Source organism: Equus przewalskii, chromosome X (genome assembly GCF_037783145.1).
Source record: "Equus przewalskii isolate Varuska chromosome X, EquPr2, whole genome shotgun sequence".
Taxonomy (NCBI): Eukaryota; Metazoa; Chordata; class Mammalia; order Perissodactyla; family Equidae; genus Equus; species Equus przewalskii.
The window spans coordinates 48,582,189-48,600,341 of NC_091863.1; the positions used below are offsets into that span (position 1 = coordinate 48,582,189).

Below are 18,153 nucleotides of genomic sequence, written 5' to 3' on the forward strand. Positions count from 1 at the left end.
TCCTTTCAAGACATTCCTGGCAGAAGGTGGGGTTCTTGGGAGGGCACTAGAGTTTGGCTGGCTTCTGGAGTCCTAAATGTTTCAAACAGTGATTTGAAAAAGCCAGCTCCCACCTTACCTTAGTGTCCAGGACTCCAGTGCATGCCTTGCTAGCGTCTCTCTCTGCATCCACTGCACCCATACCCAAATGAGACTCCTGGGGCTGCCCTGCCTGGCTGGACCCCTCAGGCCCACTGCCAGCCTTCTGCTCCTCCATCTCACTTGGCTTCTCCTCTAGCTTCTCCATGACAGCTTTGTTGGTGACCCTCCTGGCACAGATGCCCAACTCAGAGGACTCTCTAGCATTGTCATCTTCATTGAGGAAGCTGACCACAGTCTCAGTGTCTTCGTTGAGCTTCTTGGAGGCGGAGTGACCCCTGGTGAAGGCACGGAGATAGTGGTGGCTGCTGCAGTTCTGGGGTGTCTGGTTGCCCTGGAACTCGAAGACTGCTGAGGTTGAGGCCAAGGCTGAGGCCAAGACAGCAGTGGTGCATGGACCTGCGAGAGCCTGGCCGGGTGTCTCCTCACCCTCAATGTTCATTTCAAAGGTGCATGAGGCCTGGGAGGTCTTGCGGTGGCAGCGCTGGCACCTCCTAATGGTGCTGCCCCACAGTGCAGCCTCTGGGGGGCAGGACAGGTTGAGGGGGAATGAGGCCCTGGAGGTGGCACTTTCCAGGATGAAACCTTCGCTGCCACCCACAAAGTAGGCCTCCTGCTGGCAGCCCATTTGCAGCTCTTCCCGGGATAATGCCCGCCACTTGCGGGCAACCTCGGCCATGTTGCTGAAGAACTTGACAACACCACTGAAAGGTGTGGTCTTGTCTCTGCACAGGCGCCCAGGGCTCTCCTCGTAGCCCCCTTCTACGTTCCCTTCCAAGGTGGAGCCCTCAATGATGGCCTCCAGCTCCTGGATTCTGGAGTCTCCGGCCGATTTGTGCAAGACCTCACAGTTCCCAGAGAACATGCTTTTCAGGTAGCTCCTGGCCCACTCACCAGTACCAGGCTGCTCAAGGGTCTCTTCCTCCAAGGGGTCTTCCTCTACTTGAATGTCAAAGCCATCGAAGGCCAGAACTTTATGGTTCACCCTCTTGGGGGTGTGCACCAATCTCTGTACATCTGCAAGGAAGGTCTCCAGGCCCTCAAGGTGGCTCGCGTAGGAATGGCGGAAGGGCTTCCGGGCCTTCTCTGCCTTCCTCATCCGGCAGATACCTGGTGCCTCCTGAGGTTCCTGGGCCTGGCTGTTCCTAGGGGTAGTACTCTTGGAGTCCCTAGTTGAAGGCTTCAACCTCTTGAATGACTTCATTCGATCCATTAATGTGAATTTGAGTTTCAACTCTGATGGCCGGGAGATGCCTCCCAGTAAAATCATGGACTGGGGTCGCTTCCCCTGACTGGAGGCCCCTTTTCTGCGGCTCACAAAATTCCAGATCTTGTTCATTCTGGTTTTCTTCTTGTTCTGACCACTCTTTTCTCTGGGATTCAATTCACCCTGATCACACTGCTCAGACTCCTTCAGCCCCACCTTCCCAGCCAGGCCTTCTACCTCAGAGCAGCCTGGGAAGACCTGAGCCACGTAACCATTGGGCACCAGCTCAGAGAGGGAGGCAGCACGGCAGCTGCTGAGAGTCTCCATGGTCACAGCAGACTACGGGGCCACCAAGGCACAGAGGGAGGGGTGGCCGGTTATTTGCAGCTGAAGGGAAGAGAGAGAGGGGAGCTAGATTAGATAAAGCCACAAACAGTGTTCTTTAAAGACTTGTCACGATCAAATACATAGAATATGCTTTGTCACCACTGTGCCAGCAAATCTTTAGGACCTTTACAAAGAAAAAATTCATTAATTTGAACCCCATTAGTTTAGGATCTGGATTGGAGGAGATCACAGCTTATCCTGTGTACCAAGGAAAGCTTTGATTCCTATTTAAACTCAAACATGCTTCAGTGGGACATAACTTAAAGCTATTATTATTATTATATCTTGACAACTGAGCAAATACATTTTAAAAAAGGCAAAAAAGAAAAAGCTGAAAGGTACCTCAGCAGTCCATCTCTTTGATCCTCTCATTTTACTGGGAGGTACTGGTGATCCAGAGAAGACATCTGTATTGCCTAACCTACAAGGCCAAGGGAGCAGCAGGTAGGGATCCAGTCCATACTTCTCTCTCTCATTTGCTCCTACATTCACTCAGGAAACCAGCAGGTAGTGAATTCGCCTGCCAAATCACCTGCTCAGCACTGACCCCTCAGCTAGGTGCTGGACACCACTGAGATGAAACAGACACATACAGCTAGCCACCCCAACTCATAGGCTACTGGGAGAGACTGCTGGACATAAACAATTACAATACAGCCTGATAAGTGCTCTAACAGAGGTACAGATAAAGGCAGAGGAAGCTTAGAGGGAAGGCAGGAGGAAACAGTAGACTGAGAGGAGGATGAGGGCTGGGGAGAGGTGGATAGACAGAAGATTAGGGGCCCCTAAGAATGCTTCTCAGAACAGCTAGGACTAGAACTAGGAGCTCAATCATGATGGAGTCTCTCTCCAACCAGTGCTCTTTGTCTCACTTCCTTGCACAGCCTGAGAACAGAGTTTGCTGAGAGGGAGAGAGGCCAGAAGCCAGGTTGATGTTCAGAGGCTGAAGGGAAAGAAAGGGAAGAGAGGGGAAAGCAGTCAGAGCCCAGAGCCCCAAAGACAGTTTCTGCCTTCTTGGTGGTTTTGCCAGGGGTCACCTTACTAGCTCAGAGTCTGTTCATTCTTCCTTCTCTGGTCTAGACTTCAAGGTTAACTTCACCAGACCTGGATGATGCCTTTACTCTGTGTCCTTCCTGTACTTATGTGTATAGCCTGCACAAAATCTATTTGACTCAGAAAATGTTCAAGTTGGAAGCGACCATCTAAAGATTATCTAGTTTGGAAAAATGGGACCAAAAGGGAGCAGAGACTTGACCTAGGTCACACATCAAGCCAGTGGCAGGCCAACAGAAGCTTAGTCCTCCCGCATCCCAGGCCAAGAAGAGCCCTTACTTCTGTCCCACACTGCCACTCTCATCCTTGAGTTCTGTTTCTCCAAGTAGGCTGTCAAACTCAGGATGATAATAATAACAGCTAACATTTATAAGTATGAGGCACTACACTAAGTTCTTCTTTTTTAGTTCTCACAGCATCCCTGTCAGGTAAGAACTATTGTCATCCCCATTTTAAAGATGGTGTAACTGAAGTGGAGAAAGGTTAAATGATTTACCTAGGTTTTCCACAGCCACTATTAATAGATTTGGGATTTGAATCTAGGCAGTGTGACACTGGAAGCCATGCCCTTAACCATTATACATACTTCCTTTCTAGAACAGGGCTTTACGCACAGAGGATGGTCCATATACAAGTCTGCCTGCCTGCCTGCCTCCTATCTCCTGAGTTTGTTTGGCAATACCAGAGCAGAATGTGCTTCCAAAAAAGGCATCTGGACACATTTTTGGTGCCAGGGCCCAGAGTGGGTCATGGTGAGGGAGAGTTGTTGGTGGGAGATTACCAATGTACCTGACAATGCTCCTACACAAAGCATTCCCAAATTAGGCAGATAAACTCAGGACTCTCACTTTCACTTTCTCCAGTTTTCCACCTGGCCATAGCCCTTCCCTCTTGGGATTTGCTCCGAGTACATCCCCAAAAATAATGTCCTGAAAAGAGCCAGTCTTAGCCTCCAAGTACAACTAAAATCAAAGATAACTTTGAGCTTCCCTAGTCTGCTCCACCCACCATTTCACAGGATGAAACTGAGGCACAGAAAATTCAACTGAAAAACATGACAGGGGCACATTGTGTATTTATGCACCATCCACAGTGAAGAGCTGGAAGGGACGTTGGAAACCACCTAGCTGGGCCCCTCCAGCTGCAGCAGGGTAACTGAAGACAATGAAGGTCAAGGGACCTGCCCTCAGCACACAATTAGTGAATGAAAGTGTAGGGCCAGCATTCCCAGTATGTAGGCCAGGCCACTGTGGCCCTCTGGTTCTAGTGTTTAGAGGAAATTCACCAACAAAAGGGGAGACTACAAAGCTGAATTTCCCTATGGGAGTACTTAAGAATGGACACAAGAGAAACCTATTTTTAAAAAATCCCATTTGTTTTGAGCATTGTTTTATAAGAGTCTCAGGATATAGTTAAGAGTAATAAAAGGGATATATGAGGTGAAACTTTTATCAATGGATTTGAAAAGATTCATTGAACCAAAAAGACTCTTTCTTAGACAGAAGTAGAGCCATCATCACACCACACAACAACAGGGGCCTCCTTTGTCAAAAGCAAACACACTCCATTCATGCCATAATTGAGCACTTATAATCCTGCATTTTGATTACCTGTTTGTGTGCCTGACTCCCCCACAAGACTGGGAGCTTTTCCAGGATAAACACTAGGTCTTGTTTACCTTGTAGCCTCAGTGCTTACCAGGTGCTTGGCATAAAGCTGGTGCCCAATAATGAGGATCTAAATCAGGAGTCTGCAAACCAAGGCCTGCCAACTGGTTTGGAAATAAAGTTTTATTGGAACACAGCTACACTCATTCATTTACGCATTCTCTATGGCTGCTTTTGTGCTACAAAAGCAGAATGAATAGTTTCAATTGAGACTGCATGGCCATCAAAAGTCTAAAATATTTACTATCTGGCCCTTTACAAAGAAAGTTTTCTGACCCCTGCTCTAACTAGTATTTCATATGTACAGTCTTCTATAGTTTACCATTTTTACATTCCTCTAGAGTGGGTACCTATGGCTCCATTTTACAAACAGTCACAATGGGACTCAGGAGAGTGAACTGATTTGTATCACTCAGAAATATCCCACACACATAGGTAAGATTTAGCAATGGAAAAATTTTTCATTTGTCATAATCCAAGGCTCCTGGTCCCATAGGCAATGTGTGGCAGAGCTAAGACAAGAACACTGGGCATCTGATACCAAGTCCAATGCCCACTGTCCTGCACCTGACTCCTTCCTTAGGAGCCTTAAGTAGAATAATGAAAGAAGATTTATTGATAATTTCTACCTAGGTGCCACTGCATGATACAAGAATTGCTTAGGTGAATGATACAAGAATTGCTGTGAGTATTAAAGGAGATAATTCCTAACACAATAAAGGTGATAATGACTAATAGGTCTCTGGCACTTACTCTGAACCAAGCACCCGGCTAAGCACTCTTTATATGTATCATCTCACTAATCCTCATTACACAACTAGCAAGTATTATAATCCCCACTTTAAATTCAGAAAAGAAGGCTGGTTGTGTGACTTTTGTCAAGTTCCTTAGTCTTTTTGCACCTCAGCTTTCTCAACTGCAAAATGGAAATAATAATAGTTCTAACCTCATAGTGTGGGTGTGAAAGTTCAACTAGTTTATACTTAAGAAAGCACATAGCACAATGCCTGCTACATAGCAATGTCGACGAAAATAATCCATATCCAATCTATAAATGAAAATTTGGGTGAGTTTATTCTGAGCTTAAATCTGAGGATTATAACCCGGGAGAGTCTTTCCACAAAGGAACAGAGCACTCCAAAGAAGTGGGGGTATAAGGGTGGTTATATACCCTCAAAGAGGATGTTTCACATAGGATTGAAATGTCCCTTTTACAATAGTCGCGAGACTGCTCTGTCGGCACAGCGATTGATGGAAATAGCAGGTAGGTCTGCTGTCTCTGTGAACACAGCAGGGTGGCAGTCTGTTGTCTCCAGCTGGGTGGTCACAGGTGAGCTGGGAGGTGAGTGCAGCAATCAATTCCTAGCCTAAGGAAAAATGCTTATCCCTAAGGAAATGCTAATGTGGGGGAAAGTTGCACCTTTATCTCAAGGGCCTTTGTTCTGGCCATAGGAAATGTCTAAGCAGATATGCAATGCGTGCTCAATAGTCAGTCAGGCCCTTTAGGAGGAAAAAAAAAGAACTCAGGCCGAATTAGGTTTATACCAAATGGCTTCCTCATATACTCCAATATATCCTATTGCTTGCCATTTTTATTTGTCATTTCCCCCTTTTGATCTCTAATCTTTCGATAGAAAGCATTGATGATCAAAATATTGGCCCTCGGCGCCAGGGTGGTTGCTGCCTGCCCTGGGTCCATCATGTCCCTTGGTGCTAGGCTTTTATTTCATTTATTTGCCTAGTTGTCCACGTTGGGGGGAAATAGTGGACAAGCATGGAAGTATATTTATTAACAGAGGAAGCATTTCGTATGTTATGTAATTAATTTAGATTGTTGCACAAACATTGCATATGCGCTTTTCTATGACACCTTGCATTTACATTGTATATGATTATAGAACAAGTACAGTAACGATAATAACAGCATTTTTGAAAGGATTAGTCTGAAATGCATCCTTAGTCATAGTCTCTAGCAGAAAAGGAAATTTGTCCAGGATTATAAGACAGATCAACCATCTCAAGCCGTCGAGCAATCATTACTCTAGTTTGTATGCTACTCTTACAACACTGAGTAAAGAAAACAACAATTAGTTTGAATATTATGCTAGTACAAGAATTCCAAGAAGTAGTAGAAATAGGAATTCCAATCTGGATTGGAAAAGGGAACTGATACCGGAAGGGAGCTAACCAAACAACTCAAGACTGGGTGTCGGATCGCATAAGGCATCCACTTGCTTCTTCAGAGATGACACATTGGAAGATTCATGACGTATAAAGGCACAGCATTCAGTCTGAATGATTGTCTATGTACCACCTTGCGATGCAGTAAGAATATCTAAAGCCATTCTGTTTTGAATGACAGCCCTTCTCATTAAAGGCATTTCAGTATTTAATGAGACTATTCCTGCTTGACTATCGTTAAGGGCTTCTTGAGTAAATTTAGTCAGATCTTCCATATGTAATAATGACATCTTTTAGCTCCAAAGGAGCAAATATGGCTGCAAATATAGCCATACCAGTGGAGCACTGAACAAGCCCATCCGGCCTTAAAGAGAGGGAGATTGGTGACAGGTTTTAACTCAGCCTGACTCCTTCCCTGCTTTTAAAGGAAACTCGGGGTGCAATGTTTTAGCCATCCAGGCAGTAGCCAAGGCCAAAGATTTGTTCCACATAACCATTGAGTTCCATTAGGAGTCACTCGATAAATTCCTGGCCTTCAAGACCAGTCTGTTCCAAATTAATCACTTTAAGTATGATAGGATTCCAAACAATTATAAAATAGGTATACAGTTTAAGCATAACAAAGGTTTAAATGAGGAGATATAAGGTTGGGAATATAGGCCTGGTCCGGAGTCTTGGGACAGCTGTCTACAACAGATGTCTTCTTCTTCTCCTCCTGGTATTGTCCTTTTCAACAGGGCTGCAAAGAGTCTTATTTGATGTCTCTTTCAATAAATAAATTCTTCAGGTTACAGTCCATGATCCTTAAGTTCTGGGACTTCTCTGTGAAAGAATCAGCTACAAATCTTTCATTTCTTTTAAGCACCACAATAAGACCATGAAAACAATGTAATACATCCCTTAAGCAAATCTGGTTTATATATTTCTTCATTTAATTGCATAGGCTGTTGTATTATTTAAAAAGGAGACAGCCGATGTTTACAAAAAGTATAGATCTAAGATTAAAGAGCACTAGCATAAGAGCTTTTGGCCGTGAGAGAGTAAATGTTTCTGAAAGCTTGCCAATTAACTTTTGGTTGTGCCATTAGTTCCTTTTACCAATACTGAGGATTGAGGATGGTAGGCACAGTAGAAATGCTGCAATATTGGCCAAACGTTACAAATAGATTTGAGTTTCCCCAGTCACTGCGTAACTCGTGAGGAATTCCTCAAACAGGAATTATTCTAATAGTAATTTACCTACTGTTAAAGCTGTTGCTCTTCTGCAAGGAAAGGCCTCAAAACAATGTGAGAACATACAGATCATTACAAGATATGTTTATCCTTGAGATGGTGGCATTTGGACAAAGTCCAATTGTCATACCTCAAAGGGTCCCTTAGGAAGGGAAAGTGGCCTTGTGACCCATGGAGTGGGTTTCTTATTGGGCCCGAACCACATCTGCGAGGGGGTGTCAAAAATTCCCCCTTTTGACTGCCACATCTGTTTCTCTTGCTCTGTGGTAATTTCTTGAGCCTGTAGAAGGAAATCTTTTACTGGGTTAGCAGAGTTAACAGAAAGTAGCAGGCATTCTTGAGGCTAGACAGTGTAACATCCTCACCTACACTTAAGTAAGACTCATTTGTAAACCAAATTAAACAATAGAATGCAGTCGTGGTCTTCTCTCCCTTGTGATGTTGGAAGGTAACAAGGTTAATGGTTGGAGCAAATTATAAATTAGTTCCTGCGTCCAGGGGGCAGGCAGTCAAGAAAACTTGTAGATGTCAGAGTCAAAGCATCTTTTTGCAGCTTGAAAGGTCTCTGATGATGTCATCGGGCATTCAGGTATCTTTCTGAGTGGCTTACAGCTTACACAGCAACAGACAGAAATCTCTCTTAAGTTTCTATCAAGTTGTTCAGCTTCAGTTTGCAAGGTTTCAGGAAAAAGAGCATGATCAATTCTCAATGATTCCAGATGAAAATGAGGTAAAAATTGAAAACATTAGTTTGGAAGTTTGTAACCAGATATTACAGTAGAATTCAGGACGCAGTTCAGTTCACAGGTAGAAAAAGCCTCAAAGACAATTAACAGAACTAGGATCTAATATCCACAAATGCGTATTATAATTTTTCACTGAAACAATTCTTCTCTCTAAAATCACCCTCATTTTTACCAAAGATAGTCAAGTTAAGACTAATTGGTTTGCCAAAATAAGTTTAATTTCAAGAAACTTGGCCCAATTATTTACATAAGTGCAGCAGGAATAGCAATTGATCATATAGGTTCTTAAATCTGCTTTGCTGGAATTTTTCATGAGGAATCTCAGATTGAACTTTAAAGACTTCTTGAGGCCAGAAAAGTCAAGCCAAGGATTTGCGCCATGAGGCCTTGCCTGCAATACCTTAGATTTGGGTGACTTCTCTCCTTTCTTGAGATTCCCCAGAATATTTCGAGGTTCATTGCACCTGCCAGATAAGCAAGCTTCCTTACTTACCAGGTAAGATTGCTGGAATCTCTCTCTGTAAAGCAAGGTACCAGGCCCATATCTCCCCAAGTGGCTTTATTTCCAGAAAGTCAACCTTATTCCTCAAAGGCAGTATTGTCATATCTGAGTCTGTATCTTTCTCTCAAACATGACATTCCAGTCAAAGTTTTGGTAAGATAACAAATGTGTCCTGTTACAAGGAGAACAGATTCTTATTGAACTTATGCAAATAACTATATTGCCAAGAAATAGCCATACTCTTTCACAAAGAGTTTCCAAATTCTGGAGGGATCAGGTAGGGAGAAAAAGACAAATGTTTCAGTTTTGCTCACAAAGGTATAATTTCACTGATTGCTATAAGACATGGTTAGCATAAGAGAAAAGATTTCCTTAAATCTGAGAAAACAAAACAACACATCAAAAACAATATTTCAAACAAAAGTCGTAAAAATTATAATCATCCTCAGTTCATTCAGTCCTGTATAACTGGTTCTTGATCTTAATCTGTTAGCAGTTTTGTTTTTTAACATTAAAACTTATTTGCTTAATTGGATTTACTTTAATCTCAGTCTATGTGACCAGGCATAAAACTCCTTTCAGAATTTCTCCTTCACAAACCTTCTACAACTTTCTTTTTGCCTTCAGAATTTGTCCCATGCTTTCTTTCTTCCCTTCTAGTACATTAGGACAAATTTGTCTTTCTTCACCAACCAAACAAAAATATTTCCGTTCTTTATACCCTTTTTACTGAAAACTTACATTTTAACTTTCCTTGAATGCAGAGCTGTTTTCCTTATTAATTTCCAATGGCTTTAATTACATATGTTAATTAGAACTTTTAACCATTAACAGACAAAAGGTAAGCAATTATGAATTGTCTTTTATATCAGCATTCTAAACACTTCATAATTTCTAGGAACACATCACTTTACAGTAAAAGACCCATAGACTTTAGCATCTCTGCAATAAAAACCAAAAGCAGATAAACTTAGATGTTTAGCAACGTTTGTTCTATCCAATCCAAAAATTACCCAGATACTCAGATTTTTATCATTTAACTTGACTTGGCAAAACCAAAAAGAATTTCAAAGGTGTTTTTTTTTCCAAGTATACAGACCATAAAGCAGTTATTGTACCCACTTTTATCTATTTAAACCGTTTGTTTCCGTTTGAAAACCTCATGAGACATGAGACAAAACCGGTCCTCATTTAAAGCTATTATTTTGCTGACGAATTTCTAACAGACAACATGAACTTATTTGACTAGTAAACCCAGGCTGCATACCTGCATCGTTATGCAAATACCGACAACTCTGACAACAAGACTATTTTCAATCAAACCAACAAACTTAAACAAGCTTTCATTTACCAAAGGTTAATTCACAAGACGTTAACTTTGAAAGATACTGGGTTAATTTCTACTACATTTAGAATTTATGTAAGCACTTACTTTATGCCAAAACTCTTGATTTCTCAGAAACTGGGTTTTAACTCAAATTACATTCCAGGTTGATCTACCTGTCCAACTGCATCACAAAGGCACAGACAAACCCAAGTTTTCGATTTACAGGAGGTCCAGGTTCTGGTCAGGTCCAGCCTGAACTTAACCTCGACTTGGTGACAACAGAAGAGATGATGAGCAAAACAGACAAAGAAAAGAAGAGATGAGATCAAACCTCGCCCTCATGGCCTCTTCCAGAGGGTTATCAAGATAAGAGTCACACAACAGTTCCCATGCTGGGCACACAACCCCAGCAGGACAGTTCACAGAATAAATCACAGGTCTCCTACCCTTATAACTGACTCAGTAGTGATGTGGATTAAGGCTGCCCCAGCTAGAGAAGCCCAAGGTGACCTGGCCTACATGCCAAACTATATGACCCAGTGGACTTTTTTTATGGTATGAATTAGGACTGCCCCAGGGAGAGAAGCCCGGGGCATCCTCACCTGCATGCCGATCTATATGGCCAGATTCGTATCTAAAGTTATATGACCGCACAATAACCAGACCCCATCTGCACTGAAATCATTTAATGACTTTTTACATCATCTTTTCTTTTTTTTCCAGTAAAAATAAGTCACGTACGCATGCCTTATAAAATTAGCCCTAACCCTCAACTCAGGGCAGCAGCAGGAGCTCTGACTGCCCATGGGTCCTGTCCCCATGCGGCAGCAGCAGGAGCTCTGACTGCCCATGGGTCCTGTCCACATGCAGAGGCAGCAGCAGGAGCTCTGACTGCCCGTGGGTCTGGTCCCCACACACCAGCTCTGCCTGCCCATGGGTCCTGTCCCCATGCTATTCCACACTATTCTCTAAATAAAAGAGCACTACTGCCAGATCTTGAGAGTCTAAGAAATCTTTCTTTCGACTCCTCGGCTCACCGATCCCGCATCATTTCTGGTGGCCCGTACGGGGACTTGCTTCATAGGCTTGTGAGCTCGAGTTCTGGTAAGTGCCCTTTTCTTCCTTATGCCTTTCTCTTTTTCAAGGATGGATCTAGATTCACTGCTCCATCGGGAACTTTCTCGGACAGCTGTATGAATCCACGTTTGCTGCCCATGGCTACTCTATGGGGCAAATTGTGGCATTCAGCTTGAAGAGATTCAGTACCTTAAGCCTCAGGGTGATGGAGAATGAATTAATCCATTCCTTCCTGACTCTATCTCTAATAGACAAATTTTACGTGGGCGCGGGTCGGCCACTTAAGTCATTAGGACGGCCGCCAATCTCCAAGACTCCCGTGGAAGGTTTCTTTTCCTAAGGCTGGATTGGGATCCCTCCCTCTGGCACCTGACCACGCTCTGAACTGCGAGGAAAGTCCCACTCGGGACTCCAGTTCAAGGGAAGTACCAAACTCTAACCTTTGGTGGAGTATGGGAACCCCTTCTTGGGAGAATGGCTCCAGGATGCAATTGGGTAGAATGTCCCCCAGACTGGCAGAAAATTCCTCACTGTCTTTCTCTTTCTCACTGTCTTTGTCCTTTTCTCTCCTGGGGACCATACGCCAGGCACCTATTACTGTCAGGCAGAATAGGGAAGATGTTCAAGGGATGCCCCCATCATCCCTTGCTACAGGAACTCCATTGGGGGGATTTTCAAGGTAATGGCTCCCTTTCTCTGGGACCATACGCCAGGCACCTATTCCTGCCAGGCAGAATAGGGAAGATGTTCAAGGGATGCCCCCATCATCCCTTGCTACAGGAACCCCAATGGGGGGATTTTCAAGGTAATGGCCCCTTTTCTTTCTCCTTTTCTCTCGGGAACCATTCACCAGGCCTATGCTGTCAGGCAGAATAGGCACCAGGCACCTGTTACTGCCAGGCATAACAGGGAAGGTATACAAGGGATGCAATGCCGGGGGACGCCCCCATCACCCCTTGCTATAGGAACCCCACAGTAGGAACAACGGGTAGGACGCTGCCCTAGGTTCAGGGGGGATTTTTCATGGTAATGGACCCGTTTCTTTTGTCTGTCTTGGAGTTACAATGGCCATTTTCGTCTCCGTTTGAGCTTTGCAACCGGGAAACAAAGAAATCTTTAAAGAGTAAAAGGCTCCACCCCTGGGAGCCCCAACTTTGGGTTTCTGGGCCTGATCACCCCAGCAACCCTAAGTGGGGGTGCCCTCTCTTGACAGTTGACTCATTGAGTATTTTAGTCACCTACTGAGTCGGTTATGAGGGTAGGAGACCTGTGATTTATTCTGTGAACTGTCGTGCTAGCGTAGTGTGCCCCAGCACGGGAACTGTTGTGTGACTCTTATCTTGATAACCCTCTGGAAGAGGCCATGAGGGTGAGGTCTGATCTCTTCTTTTCCTTTCTTTGTCTGTTTTGCTCATCATCTCTTCTGTTGTCACCAAGTCGAGGTTAAGTTCAGGCTAGACCTGAGCAGAACCTTGACCTTCTGTAAAATTGGAAAAATAAGCCTTTTGCCCGGGACTTAACTCTCAAACCTGGCTCTGGGAGCCCCAGCCTCCAGCCAGTTCCAGGCCTTTGCCTCCTGCTTCCCTACCTCAACTTTGCTGGCTCAGAGACAAAGTGCCCAGGCTGAGCGGGACTTGACTAAATCTTATAACTATGTCAACACCCGCAATCGGCCTCTGCACCCTTTCTCCAGCTGCTGTCAGTCAGACACTGGCTTTACCGCCACGGGGAAGGCTCCTAAGCATCCCCAGAGACCCACTCTGTGGATGCGTTCTAACTCCATCTGGGAGAAAATTTGAGGGGTTTCTCTGTGCCTTTGTGATGCAGTTGGACAGGTAGATCAACCTGGAATGTAATTTGAGTTACAATCCAGTTTCTGGGAAATCAAGTTCAACTGTCCTTAGAAAATCCTTGCAAGACTGGAAATACAGCTCTAGAGGCAGTTCAGATTCCACCTAGTTCCTTTATCACAGAAAGGATTATCATCTCCCCTCTCCAGGAACTACTATCTAGCCCATCACTAATTCCTAAGACTGAAGAAAAAAAAAAAAAAGAAAGAAAGAAAGAGGAGGGGAGAGGCAAAACGGCCATAAGCGTGCCCTTGCAAAAAATCTAGCATCTTGAGTATCTTCTCCACAAATATTGGTAAAAAACAATAGCTGTAACAATAGCTGTGCAGTCTCTGTGTACGTGTGTCTATGTGTACGTTATATGTGTGATATTTTACCTCCGGATGGTGTTACCAAAATTAAGAGCTCTGTTTAATTGGCTTCAAGTAAGCGCTTACATAAATTCTAAATGTAGTAGAAATTAATCCAATGTCTTTCAAGTTAACTTGATGTGAATTAACTTTTGGTAAATGAAAGCTTGTTTAAGTTTGTTGGTTTGATTGAAAATAGTCTTCTTGTCAGAGTTGTCAGTATTTGCATATGATGCAGGCATGCAGCCTGGGTTTACTAGTCAAATAAGTTCACATTGTCTGTTAAATTCGTCAGCAAAATAATAGCTTTAAAGGATGACCAGTTTTGTCTAATGTCTCATGAAGTTTTTGTGGGTACAATAACTGTTTTATGGTCTGTATACTTGAAAAAAAAAAAACAGCTTCCAAATTGTTTTGATAACAATCTTGAGTTTTGCCAAGTTAAGTTAAATGATAAAAATCTGAGCATCTGGGTCATTTTTGGATTGGATAGCACACAAGCATTACAGCTAAACTTATCTAAGTTATCTACTTTTGGCTTCTTATTGCAGAGAGGCTAAAAGTCTTTGGGTCTGTTATTGTAAAGCAGCGTGTTTCTAGAAATTATGAAGTGTTTAGAATGCTGGTATAAAAGACAATTCGTAATTGCTTACCTTTTTAGTGTTTACTATGGTCTGTTAAGGGTTAAAAGTTCTTATTAACCTATATAATTAAAGCTACTGGAAATTAATAAGGAAAACTCTGTATCTAAGGAAAGTTAAAATGTATGTTTTCAGTAAAGAGGGTATAAAGAATGGAAGTATTTTTGTTTGATGGGTTAAGAAAGATAAGTTTGTCCTAAAGTACTAGAAAGGAAAAAAGACAGACTTTGGGACAAGTTCTGAAGGCAGAAAGAAAGTTGTAGAAGATTTGTGAAGGAGAAATTCTGAAAGGAGTTTTATGCCTGGTCAAGTAGACTAAAATTAGAGTAAATCCAATTAAGTGAATGAGTTTTAATGTTAAAAATAAGCTGGTACAGAAATTAAAATTTGGTTTTCTCTCAAAGCATAATTTTCTTGAACTTTTGGCCTGCTCTAACTCTACCTAAAAGACAGAAAATCTATGTTTTGTTAAAATAATTTCCTATATTCAGAAAGAAAGAGGTCTCTTCTAAAATTTTTTGACGATGTTGTTTGCTCTTGACTGTCTCTGTTGTCACTTTGAATGGATGCCTGAGCATTGTTTAACAGTGATCGTTGTTTCCTATTTGAACAAGTATTTTAAAAACTTTTGATATTTTTGACAAGCTTCTCCCTCAAAAAAAATATTCAAATCCTGAATGAAGGCTTTCTTTTGACCTGGTAGATGGAAGAAGAATTTCTCTGAGGATTTTCAGAGGGCCCCTGAGACTTCTCAAAGAAATTTGCTCTCTTCCTATAAGGAGGAAAATACTAAATTAATTAGGTTTATTTGGTTTATTAAATTACATGGGAAGCATTGTCAAATAAGCGATGATAAACTTTCTTATGTGGTATTACATGGGTGAATATTATTAATATACATGTCTTAACATTATATAGCATTCCTAAAATTCTAATCTGTTCTGGTTATCAGTCATAATTCCAGTTATTATCTTAAAGTGTTATATGTCACAGAAATAGCCAAGTTTCTTTGTCAATTGCCCTTTTGAGTCTTTTGTCCATTTGCAGATAGTTGCTGTTTTACTGTGATGCTTTTTGCTTTTGCAAATATGTTTCATCTCCAGAGAAATTCCTGGAAAGGATTATGACAAAGGTTCTAAACTATAGGTTTCTGATAAACTTTCAGAGTGTAAAACTGAATTGGGTAAGAAATTACAAAATTCTAACAGAGAAACTGTGCTCATAGATCTGCTAACAGAAGATTAAACTCAATAATCAATTATACAGGACTGTGTGAACTGATGAGAATGATTATAATTTTTTATGACTTCTGTTTGAAATATTGCTGAGTTTTGATGTTTTGTTTTGTTTTCTCATATTTAAGGAAATCTTTTTCTCTTTTCTCTTATGCTAACTATGACTTACAGCGATTTAGTGAAGTTATACTGTTATGAGTGAAACTGAAACATTTATCTTTTTCTCCCTACCTGATCCCTCCAGAATTAAGAAACTCTGTGAGCGAGCATGGTTATTTCGTGGCAATATAGTTATTTGCATAAGTTCAATAAGAATATATTCTCCTTATAACAGGATACATTGGTTATATTACCAAGGCTTTGACTGGAATGTCATATTTGAAACATACAGGCTCAGATATGACAACACAGCTTTTCAGGAACAAAGATTGGACATTCTGGAATACAGCCACTTGGAAACATGGGCCTGGTACCTTGTTTACAGAGATTCTGGCAATCTTACCCAGTAAGTAAGGAAGCTTGCTTATCTGGCGGGTGCAAGGAACCTCAGAATATTTTGGGGGACCTCGAGAAGAGAGGAGTCCACCCAAACCTGTAGGTACTGCAGGCAAAATCTGATGGCAAGTCCTTGGCTTGGCTTTTCTGGCCTCAAGAGGCCTTCACAGTTCAATCTGAGATTCCTCAAAAAAAAAAAAAAAATTCCAGCAAAGCAGATTTAAAAAAGCCTGTATAATCAATTGGTATTCTTGCTGCACTTATGTAAATAATTGGCAGACCAGTTAATCTTAATTTGGCTATCTTTTATAAAAATTAGGGTGATTTTAGAGAGAAAAAATTATGTTTCAGTAGAAGGTATAGTACACATTCATGGATATTAGATTCTAGCTCTTCTCTTCTGCAAGATTCATCTGTTACTAATCATAATGTTTCCTTGTGGCCATCCATCTCTGATACCTGGGAGTTCCCTGGCCACAAGCAAACCTTTTCCTTCAACACTACTGCCCAAATACTAACTAGATTTGCCTTGTCACAGGTGGATCATGAACGGCAAGTTCCAAAGGTAAAGTCCCCAACTTATTGATACACACAGGATGGACTATATCAGATTTGGGACGAATATATTTGGCTCACTCCTACTAGTGGTCAACTCAGTCAAAAGGCCACTATATGTTGGGAACAAACCAATCACACCTGTGATACGTGGCCTAATAGCACCCGACCTATGGGACAGATTCCCCGTCATATGTGTTCTCATATCATAAGCTTAAAAAATACTGATTGGTTTGGGACTGACTGGGATAGACGACCAAGCACACGTTGGTTAGCCCCTAATGGCACTCAGTGGCTATGTGGCTCCAACTTATGGCCTTGGCTGCCACCTGGATGGATTGGACGATGCACCCTAGGCTTTGTCTGGATGCAAGGTAGAACTACATTTACTATATCTCCTCCTGCTAACCTACCCAACCTGCAACAGCGCTGGACCCGCTCTGTCTTCCACTGGTATGACCATCTTTCCTCAATTTTCCTTCCCCAATTAGGAATTGAAAGTGTCATCTGGCCCATGGAAGCTCTAAACAAATTTACTATGAAAGCATAAAAATGATACACAACATAGCCTTTTGCTGCTTGATTTAGAAGTGTCCCAAATGCATAAGGCAGTCCGCCAAAACCTAATGGCACTGGATGTCTTGACAGCAGCACAGGGGGGCACCTGTGCCATTATAAAAACTAAATGTTGTGTCTATATTCCTGACTACCATCAAAATATCTCCGGCTTCCTGTCTGATATGAGCCACCAAATTAAGTCCATGTCTGACCCTCCCCTATCTCTAAACGACTGGTTGAACTCTTGGTCAGGTCCAGGTCTCTGGACTGCTATCAAAACCTTATTCATTGGGTTAATCATACTGCTTGTATTTCTTATTATAATTTGTTGTCTGTTTCATTGTTTGTCTTCCGCATGTCAACAAAGTTTCACCTCCTGGACCACCACTCGTCAAATGATTCTCTTGTCCCCAGAGGCTCTGGATGCCTTGTCAGCCTTGGACTCCACGGGTGCAGTCTTCCGGTCCGCTGAACCCCCTACCTATACCTATGGCCCCATTTAGGGACAGCTCTACGACCTTGTACAGCCGGAAGTAGTTACAGAAGACTGACCGTCGTCCATATCCCCAAAAGATTTCGGGGCCAAATGGGTTCAGGGGGGGTTTATGATGTGGATTAAGGCTGCCCCAGCTAGAGAAGCCCAAGGTGACCTGGCCTACATGCCAAACTATATGACCCAGTGGACTTTTTTTATGGTATGAATTAGGACTGCCCCAGGGAGAGAAGCCCGGGGCATCCTCACCTGCATGCCGATCTATATGGCCAGATTCGTATCTAAAGTTATATGACCGCACAATAACCAGACCCCATCTGCACTGAAATCATTTAATGACTTTTTACATCATCTTTTCTTTTTTTTCCAGTAAAAATAAGTCACGTATGCATGCCTTATAAAATTAGCCCTAACCCTCAACTCAGGGCAGCAGCAGGAGCTCTGACTGCCCATGGGTC

The 18,153-nt window shown here is 42.5% G+C and overlaps 1 protein-coding gene across 9 annotated transcripts in view; it reads right to left on the reverse strand.

Moving 5' to 3' along the window:
- Nucleotides 1-18,153, reverse strand: part of ARHGEF9 (Cdc42 guanine nucleotide exchange factor 9) — a 570,152-nt gene that overhangs the window by 278,202 nt on the left and 273,797 nt on the right. For all 9 annotated transcript variants that reach the window (XM_070605606.1, XM_070605602.1, XM_070605604.1 and 6 more), the window contains one exon: nucleotides 119-1,732. In XM_070605606.1, coding sequence (XP_070461707.1) covers nucleotides 119-1,672 — 1,554 coding nt within the window. In that variant the 5' untranslated portion in view covers nucleotides 1,673-1,732. The remainder of the gene's footprint in view (nucleotides 1-118; nucleotides 1,733-18,153) is intronic.